The 10,199-nt window shown below is 40.9% G+C and overlaps 2 protein-coding genes across 4 annotated transcripts in view; one reads left to right on the top strand and one right to left on the bottom strand.

The window, feature by feature from the left end:
• The window catches only part of FUNDC2 (FUN14 domain containing 2), a 30,418-nt gene that overhangs the window by 10,100 nt on the left and 10,119 nt on the right, over positions 1-10,199 (bottom strand). For 2 of the 3 annotated variants that reach the window (XR_004622433.1, XM_019793084.2), the window contains exon 4: positions 5,584-5,715. Coding sequence is in view for 2 of the 3 variants with exons in the window: in XM_019793084.2 (XP_019648643.1) it covers positions 5,584-5,715 (132 nt within the window). In the remaining variant the exon portion in view is untranslated. Of the gene's footprint in view, positions 1-2,561; positions 3,076-5,583; positions 5,716-10,199 lie in introns of those variants that run through there. The other variant, XM_002930253.4, reaches the window with a different exon arrangement.
• LOC100474422 (40S ribosomal protein S19-like) lies at positions 6,758-7,242 on the top strand. Its single transcript, XM_034649665.1, has one exon. It carries the CDS (start codon positions 6,758-6,760, stop codon positions 7,208-7,210), a length of 453 nt encoding a protein of 150 aa, XP_034505556.1. The 3' UTR covers positions 7,211-7,242.

Here is a 10,199-nt window from a genome sequence, read left to right as displayed (position 1 = left end):
CGTCCCCCACCCCGCCGCCGCCCCAACAGGTGGATACCTCTGTCACTCAAGGAAAAACTGGAGTCTCTTCAGCACCCCTACCACTAAAAAAGAAGCCCAGCACATTATTGGACTCTGGGTACTAGAGAAAAATATGTGCCTCACTAAACAGGTCTTGCTAATCAAATGAAAATGGTGCAGTCATGGGTGCAATTGCCCGGTCCTGGTATCCTGGTTTTGCATGAAGGGCTGATTTTTAGTACCACACAGTCACAAGTGGTGGCCCTACTTGGTGGGCAGAACTCAGGACCATCCTAATGACAGCAGCATGGGGCCAATCTGCAATACTGACCTTAACCGTAAACTTCAGGGTCCCAGAAGCGGCCAGCTTGGAAGAAACTTCAGCAGGAACCTACAGATTTTATTTCAGTCTATTACCTATTACAACCTGCTGAAAGCTTAGAATGACCTGCTAATGCCTGTTGTCATCGCTGATAGTCACAGGAAAAACAGATGGACATAAGGCAACTCCCATCCCACTAGAGAAGCATCCAATGGCCACTCTTCCTGTCACACAACCCAAAGGAGCACAGGGCACGTCAGTTAGGTTTTATAGTCACCATTCCATTGGTCTGGGTGAATGACATGGGTCAAGTCATCAAAGAGCTGCAGCCTTGATTGCCATATATGACATAACCCTGGGACCCAAGCATCAGAAGCAGAATGTAGAAAATTATGGAATGTAGAAAACTCAGTGTCTTCGATAACTATATTGCAGGCCAAAAAAAAAAAAAAAAGGAAAAGAAAAAGAACATACAAGATTAAAAGAGACTTAAGAGACCTTCTGAATGCAATGTGGGTAGACCTTATATGGATTTTGATTCAAACAAACCAAATGCAAAACACTTAAGAGACAGGAAATTTGAAAACTGGCTAATATTCGATGAGATTAAGGGTTATTAATTTTTTGGTATGATAGTAGACTATTATATTTATGATTTTTAAAAACAGTTCTTACCTTTTAGAGACACATACTGAAATATAATGAAATTATACATTTTGTATTTGTTTCAAAACTGATAAAACAAGCTATAATTTGATGATCATTGCAGGTGGGTGATAAATATATGAGGGTCACTGTACTTTTCTCTTGGATATGTTTGAAAGTTTCCATAATAAAAAGTGAAAACATTTTTTTAAGTTCTTACACAAAAATATGCAACACAGAGACTCATACCATTATGATTTGGGGATGGTTCATACATATTATAAGCAAAATAACTTATGCTGCCTTAAAATGAGGGAAAAAATGCAGATGGATGAATTCTAAAAAGTTCCACATGTCCATTGGTAGCTACAATTTCCAAATTCAATCCATTTTTCCCAAAATAAGTTAAAAGGCAAACATTTTAAAAGAAGGCCTTAGGGGCACCTGGGTGGCACAGCGGTTAAGCGTCTGCCTTCAGCTCAGGGCGTGATCCCGGCGTTATGGGATCGAGCCCCACATCGGGCTCCTCTGCTGTGGGCCTGCTTCTTCCTCTCCCATTCCTCCTGCTTGTGTTCCCTCTCTCGCTGGCTGTCTCTATCTCTGTCAAATAAATAAATAAAATCTTTAAAAAAAAATAAATAAATAAAAGAAGGCCTTAAAAACATACATTTTGCAGAGATCACCGCAAGTTTAAGAATTAATTCTAAGTTTTCTGCCTTCTCAGAACTCATAAAGTCTCAAAGAATTCTTTGGATTAGTCCCTTTTCTGGATATGTTTATTATTATGAGGTCATTATTCATATATTCAACAAATCCTGAATACCTATTAAGTGCTCAGTTCTGTAGGTGTAATGGTGAAGACAGAAGCAGATATTCTAGCTGAGGCTGCAGACATGGTAACAGGCCATGACAACGAAACGTGCTAATATTCTAAGCATGCCTATGTGTGTTTATAAACTTTTATTTTAAAGAATAATTCTAAGAGTTGGGGCCATTGTGAGACAACAGAACGTCTGATGATGGAAATAATTTACTTCACACATGCTATCGCTACTGTTCTCAATTATGAATGCCTGGAATGCCACCTCTTTAAAACTCTGGCTCAAATGTGAGGTATTTCATACCAACTAGATAAAGAAATAGAATTGGCACAGAGGAACTACGGCTACCCCTAATGTTTTGACAAGAGGTAAATAATACTTCACATTTCAAAGCTTAAAACCTTTTCTATGAAATAAAAATCCAAGAGCTTCTTCCCTTTCCTACCTAAAGTCACTTATTTTACCATGACAAAAAACCCTTTGGAAATAGCCATGAGCTGCTTTATGGTGGAAAACATCCCTGGATACTATGTTAATGTCCCTAAATGATTTACTAAGTTTGACCATCCGACGATGTATCTATTAGTTGGTTTCCCACCAAACACAATACCTTTAGCTCAGCATATATACCTTTAGCACAAGTTCATTCCATATTCAGATTTTTCAATTATAGTGCTTATACTGCCATTTTTGTCAGGATAATTACAGCAGAAATATAAATAGCTCTCTTTCTGTAATCTAAAACCAACTAAAAAAGAAAGTAGACACCAAGATACCAAGTCTTTCATGCTTAAAGGCAAATGTATTCAGTTCCTTCCCATGCAGCACATAAAGTATCTCTATGCTTGCGATTTCTTTTCCAAATCAAGTCTGGGACAACCTTTGAGGATCCACTCATCCTCCAAGGCGAGCCATCTTATATACCAGGCTCTGTTAAGTATCTTAGATGGGAGGGGGGAAAGGAACATTTCTGCTGACCTACAGATTAGTCAAGCGGGGAATGTGCTGGGAGAAGAGCTAATGTCTATGGTCTCTTCCGTTGCCATCAAGTTCACAATAGGGCCATATCAACTTGTACCGACAGATGCCTACAGAAGCCATTCGGAAGTCATGGAAGAAGAGAAGCAGGAGAGACTTGATGTCCTATGATGGAGTGAAGAGGCTGCTGGTTGGAAAAAAACAGGAATAAGGAAAGTGAAGTTGTCCTCCTTAGGATGCCATGCCAAGCAGAAAGCCTCCGAAAAATCCCCCAGTGACTAGAACATTCTTCTTCACAAATGACACTACCTAGGAACAGAAGATAGCACAAATGGGTTATTTTGCTAGAGATATTATTATTAGGAATCAGATCTCTATTACCTATGCGATCTTAACAATGTCAGTCCCCTCACCGCTGGGTCTCTGGGTCAAGATGGGAGCAGGGATGCTAGTGTGAAATGATAAAATTCAAGAGATGTTTTTGAAATGGGACTTTGATTGGATGACTGGCCACATGAGGGATGAGGGGAAGCCAAAGGCAACTCCTTGGAATCTGTCTTCAGTTATGTCTGTTAGAGAGCTAAGAAATCTGCCTGAGAGATCATTCAGGAACAGGAAAGGACAGAGTTCATGGGGGAAGTTATGGTGAAAGAGTAAAACTCTTTCAATAGTATTCAATAAACTAGTTACAGAGGCAATTCTCGGTTTCCAATTTCACTCCTTCGTTCTCTCTGACACCACTTTCCAATCGAGGCTGCTCATTTTGAAGTCTCTCCTCCAAATTTCTTTATCCATTCATCTTGTCCATCCATCAGACCATCTGTCCATCTACCCCACCCATCCCCCTCTGAGGCCTCCTCTTGAGTAGAAGCTATATATTTGCATTCTCACACCTCACCACACCAAAGGATCATTAAAATACAGATATTTTAAATTCACAAACACTTCCACCTCCTCCTGTCCACTCATCTGCAGTTCAGAACATGCACTCAGCACCCCTGCCTCCCATGATTATGCTCTTTGAATTTCCATTTCAGACTCCTTCTTTTTCCCAAGTACAACCATCACCTTAGACACTGTTCATTTAGACAACGTATCCAGGATCGTGGCCGACTGGGACTCTCGCACCCTTACTCCCACTATGCCTACGACTTCCTATGTCACTTCCACCGGTCCTCTGACGTGACCGGACTCCACAGTTTCCTACTTGACGTATTCTCGTTTGCCATCTACCATCAGGGGGAATGAAAAAAATCATACAAATTCCTGAAATAACTGTTTTCGTTCATTATCTTTACTTTCTTACTTCCTACTCATTCCTCAACTTGCTACGGTTTGGCTTTCAACTCCACCGCCCCCCTAAAACTGTTGTCAATGAGGTCACCAATGACTTTATTGCTAAACACTTAATTTACCATCCTCATTCCCTGGCTTCCCAAGTAACAGCATGGGCTCTGAGAGGGGAACCAGCCACTATCCCTGGGGCCTGTGACAGTGCCAGGCCACGAATAGGAATACAAAACTTTGTGGAATGAACCAATTCCAAACCTTTTGGTTAGTTTATAACAAGTTCCCTCTGTGACTCAACACTTAGTTTTACTCAAACATCAACCTTATACTGTTTATTATATATACTTCCTATGTCATTAAAGAAGTTTTCAACAATCATGTATTACTTCTGTAAACATGTGAATAGTCTAAGTTTTGGCAAAATGAAAAGAGTGTTACTTTTATAACCCTGAGCTTGAGGCACGGGGACAGCACTCCTGGGCCCCCACAGATGCCACCTTCCACTCTGGGCAAAGGACCAGCTTTGGCCTGCCACCCACCATCATAGAGGGACTGCCAGTATGTACTTGGCAAGGTGGACTTATCTGTTCCACATTTTCTAATCTGCTAAGTCATTTATCACTTAACCTATCTGCTTTTCAACTTCCAAAAACTTGCTGACATTTCTTGTCTTCTGGTATTTTTCTCCTATTCTCTTGGTCCTTATGGGTTTAACCTCTTTTATTTTGCTGTCATCATTTGGCAATATTTCAAGGACAAGGCCTGTTTCAATTTACATCTAAATCCCTCTTCTGCACTTATTCCATCCCTTTTCTCTGTGAATCCAGAATACCACTGCTCCAGGCCTTACCTTCTTGACACCTTGATCCTAGTTTATTTCTCCCCACTTCAGTGCACTTGTTTATTTGGCACATTTAACGTATTTCCAAAGGTAACAAAGTAGCAATATTCTTTTTAAAAGGAAGGACTTCTGTCCCTCCCAAGTGCCAGCCAATATAACCTAACCTGGTTTTATGTGTTAGAGCAGGGATTAGCAAACTATATAGTCTGTAAACCAAATCCAGCCAGCTGCCTATTTTTAAATAAAGTTTCATTGCAACACAGCCACACTTGTCTACATACCGTCTATGCCTGTTTTCATGCTACATGGTGGATTTCAGTAGTTGTGACAGACACCACAGGGCCTACAAAGCTGGAAATACTTATCATCTGCCTTTTACCCCCCAAAAAAAATGTTGCCAACCTCTGACCTAGACGTTCCTGCTAGTTATATGTACATGTAAAATATGGACATTTCAGAGCGTGTGCATAGAGACAAAGTATGATTTAAAACCATCTACATCCCACTTGCTGCAAGAACTAATTTAAGGCATGACCAATCCACATATGTAAATGTATCATTTTGCATTCTCACTCACTGATAAAAGTCACCAACACTCCAACTACCCAGCTTTAAAAAAATGCCTCAAAGGTGAAGATATTCCATCCAAGGCTGACATATTGGTGTGTCTACCCCATATGTCTCACCTCCTCTGCTTTGCTTTTGACCTCTGTAGGTATCTGGTTGCTCTTACGGATCTTCAACTGTTCCTTGGCTTTCTTCATGTCCTTCTCTACTCGCTGCCAGTCAACCTTGATGTACCCAGTATGGTGTGCAAGCTATAGTTTCAATAATGACAGCAAAAAATAAGAAACATAGGCTTGTTATTTCTGTTCATTATGATTAAATCACTGAAGTACATTATCAAAAACCATTCTCACTTTCCATTTCTTAAGACATTTGCCATCAAGTTCATTGCATGACAATGATATTCACTCCACATCTACTCAGTATTCACCCAACATGTAAGGCCCTATGCCTGATGCCAGATCAACAGACTGGCCTTCAATGACTGCTGGCAATTCTTTCACTCTTACTTATACTCTTATCCCTCTCTACAAAGTTTTAAGTTAGCTTAGAAATATAAAACGGTAAGAAGAAAACCAGAATTGAAAGTCAAGATATTACGGGGAAGAAACCTTACAGCCAACATAATCACTGTTGGCTCAGAAAGAAATATTTTAGTACATGGCCCCACAGAGATTTCTCAGGAGCAACTTCATATAAGGGATACTGAGGGACACACATCCAAACGTATGTATAGAATATGCCCAGTTCCCTTCATGAAGACAGCAGGCACAAACACTAAAACTCAGTGAAAATAATTTCACTGAGAATGTGTGAATAGGATAAAACTGATTTAAGTATGTTATTTTCTGATGGATTAATGTTATCCAAGAGATACCCAAGAGACTCATTACAGCCCATCAATCAATCTTCTATCAATATCACTTCTCTCCACCAAAGTTTTGGTAAGTTATATCTATCTGAATTTCTCAAAATATCTAAAACTGAAACTCTTCTCTCTACAGTCTCCTCCTGCATTGTTGCTCTTCCTCTAGTTCCTATTATAGTTAATGGCACCACCAACTAATTAGTCACCCAAACCAGGATGGAGAAAATATTTGCAATATAGGTAATAAACAAAACATTACTACTCATAAAAAGTGAAATTCTTCTCCAGATCAGAAAGGAAGGAGCCAAATTTTTTCTATTCGTAGACATGTCTGTCTACGTAATCTCAAAGAATCCAACCAAAAAATGAACAAGAACTCCTATATCTAAACAGTGAGTTTAGGCTGGCAGCACGGAGGCCACACAATGCCTGGAGTTCCTGCAGAAGACATAAACCAGCAGGAGTTCGTCAGCTGGGGAAGCTGGGGAGCTCTGGCAGCCTTCCTCAAAAAGTCTGGGAAGCTGAAATTCCCTGAATGGGTGGACACTCTCAGGCTGGCCAAGCATAAAGAGCTTGCCCCCTATGATGAGAACTGGCTCTACACACGAGCTGCTTCCACGGCATGGCACCTGCACCTCTGGGGCAGTGCTGGGGTAGGCTCTGGGACCAAGATCTATGGGGGATGTCAGAGAAATGGGGTCATTCCTGGCCACTTCAGCAGAGGTTCCAAGAGCATGGTCCGCAGGGTTCTCCAAGCCCTAGTGGGGCTGAAAATGGTAGAAAAGGACAAAGATGGGGGTCGTGAACTGACATCTCATGGGCAGAGGAATCTGGTTAGAATTGCTGGACAGGTGGCAGCTGCCAACAAGAAGCATTAGAACAAATGCTGGGTTAATAAACTGCCTCATTCATAAAAAAAAAGAAAAAAGGGAGTTTCAAAAAAGTGAGTTTAGCAAGGTTGCAGAATGTGTAAGATCAACACACAAAATCAATTGTATTCTTTTTGCTAGCAATCGAAGCAACTGGAAAGGGAAATAAAATTTATGATTTATAATAACTGTAAAATAAATACTAGATAGAAATCTAAACAAAAATCTTATAGGGTCTGCATGCTGAAAACCACAAAATGCTGAAGAATTTAAAGATGACCAAATAAATGGAGAGACAGGCCCTATACATGGAATTGAAGACTTGAAATGATGTCCAATTCTTTCCAAGTTGAGCTACAGAGTTCCTGAAATCACAATCCCAGCAGAATGCTTTGCAGATATACAAACAAGCTGGTTCTAAAATGTGCACAGAAAGGCAAAAGAACTAGAACAGCCAAAATGATTTTGAAAAAGAAAACACAGTTGGAGGAATCGTAGTACCTGATTTTAGGATTTACTATAATGCTACAGCAATGAAGATGACAGCGTGATACTGGAGAAGGGACAGACACACAGATTAACGGGACAAAATAAAAAGTACAGAAACAGATAACCCAAATTAAAAAATAGACAAAAGACCTGAATAGACATGTTGCCAAAAAGGCTATGTGGATAGCAAATAAGCATATGAAAAGATGTTCCATATTATTAGTTGTATCATTCTGAGTCCAACTGGAAGACAGGCTTGGGACTGAAGGTGAGTGGTCAAGGAAAGCCACAGTGTAATTGAAGGTATAAGGTATCTAGGAATGAAATCAAGGCACAGTGTAGAACATGTATATGAAAAAACATTTGAAGGTCTACGCAAAGACATTAAAGACCTAAATAAATGGAGAGAAAGCACGTGTTCACAGATGACTCATTATCACAAAAGATATTAATTCTTCCCATATTTACCTATATGGTTCCCATGCAATTCCAATCAAAATTTCAACAGAATTTTTAATTTTTTTATAATAATATTTTTTATTATGTTAGTCACCATACAGTACATCCCTGGTTTTTGATGTAAAGTTCCATGATTCATTAGTTGCATATAACACCCAGTGCACCATTTTTTAAAATAATTGACAAGCCTGTTCCAAACTTTATATAGACGAGCAAACAGTACAAAAGCAGCCACAGCACTCCTGAAGGCTATGTGAGGAACCTGTACTACCAACTATCAAGGCTTAGTAAAGGTAGAAAGTTGACCAGCGAAACAGAACAGAGAAACTAGAATCCAATCCAGACATATGTGGATTAATAAATGATAAATGCCACACTACAAATATTGAGGAAAGGAAGACATTCACTAAATGCCACTAGGACAATTATCAGTATGAAGGAAAGGAAACTGGATCCCTACGTCAAATGACATCATGCCTACCAGCCACCCTCATCGCTCTGGTGACCAACAGCATGAGTGCACAGCATTGACTCCCCAGGTCCCACCCACCTCCCCCAGCAAGGAGGCATCCCTGTACTCCTTGAATATCTGATTCATGCAATACCAGAATCCCATTTTGAGAATCTTTCCTGGTGATACTTCCAGTACCAATTGCTTCTGTCAGTCAGGGCCCCGAAAAGAAACAGGGTATACTCAGATTATGATATTTTCTAATGTATATAAATATCGGATCACTATGTTATACTCCTGAAACTAATACTGTATGTCGATTATACTTCAAGTGAAAAAAGTTTAAGGTGAAAGAAAAAAGATGTTTCAAAGCAACATTAACATATTTACAAAGTCAAGTCTGGAGCAGAGTGTAGGGAAAACCACAGGGAGAGGGGACTGTGGGTCTACCAGCAACAGAGCTGTCACGGCACTTCTGCCTGAAGGGGTGAGAGGAAGGAAAGATTACTGCAACCCGGAAGGACGGGGAAAGGCGTGAAGAAGGCCCCCGCCTTGCAGGGAGTCTGACCTGCCAGAAACAGAGAGGGGCCCAGGCCTGACCCAGTCTGCTGTGCTTACCTAGTGCCAGTCACCTCCTGCCTGTAACTACATGAGACCTGCAGCCACAGGCACCCACCTTACCCTCTCCAAATTCCTGACCCACAGAAACTGTGAGAGATAATAAAATGATGGTTATTTCGAGGTTAGGTTTTGAGGGAATTTGTTGTGTGGCAATACTATACCCAACTCGCCCCAGCCCTAGCCACCACCCCAGCCTGCCAGTCACCAGCCTCCTCCTCCCACACATTTAACTTTCACCTGACCCATCTGAGAAACTCACTCCACCTGCGGTTCGAACGTAGCACTTACCCTGCTAAAATGAGGACTGCCAACTGTCGGAGACAAAGGGCTATGGATTCAGAGACTGTAGCGCAATTCAACAAGTTATGGCTCCTACAGAGCAGTGGTTCTCAAACTCTGCTCCACATCAGAATCACCTCAGGAGTTTAAAAATACTTAGATGTGAGGGCGCCTGGGTGGCTCAGTGAGTTAAGCATCTGCCTTCAGCTCAGGTCATGATCCCAGGGTCCTGGGATGGAGCCCCACGTCGGGCTCCTCACTCGGTGGAAAGCCTGCTTCTCCCTCTCCCTCTGCCTGCCACGCCCCCTGCTTGTGCTCTCTCTCTGTCAAATAAATAAATAAATTCTTTAAAAAAATACTTAGATGTGCAAGCACACCTTCCACCTATGATACAAGTGGGGAGGGTATGAGGTAGGCTCCAAGCATTAGTGTTTATTTTAAAACTCCTGAGGTAATTCCAACATGGAGTCCAGTTTGCAAAGCAATGCTACAGTGCAGCCTCAGAGAACCAATACCTAGTAGTTCTGAAATAAACAGACAAGAGGACATTGGACCGGACTGTCATTTAGCCCTCATTTCTCACTGCTCTGGGATCAAAGTCCCCTATGTAAAATAAATCATATCATAGGGCATTTGCATAACACTTCATATTTTTGAAATCATATTTAGTATTTCAACGGGTCTTAAAAACCCTGTAAG

The sequence above is a fragment of the Ailuropoda melanoleuca genome, chromosome X (assembly GCF_002007445.2).
Source record: "Ailuropoda melanoleuca isolate Jingjing chromosome X, ASM200744v2, whole genome shotgun sequence".
NCBI classification, from domain to species: Eukaryota; Metazoa; Chordata; class Mammalia; order Carnivora; family Ursidae; genus Ailuropoda; species Ailuropoda melanoleuca.
This window is presented reverse-complemented; position numbering and strand designations above follow the sequence as displayed.

Coding starts and splice junctions, on each gene's coding strand:
- LOC100474422 (XM_034649665.1), top strand. CDS start 6,758: ATGCCTGGAGTTCCTGCAGAAGACATAAACCAGCAGGAGTTCGTCAGC.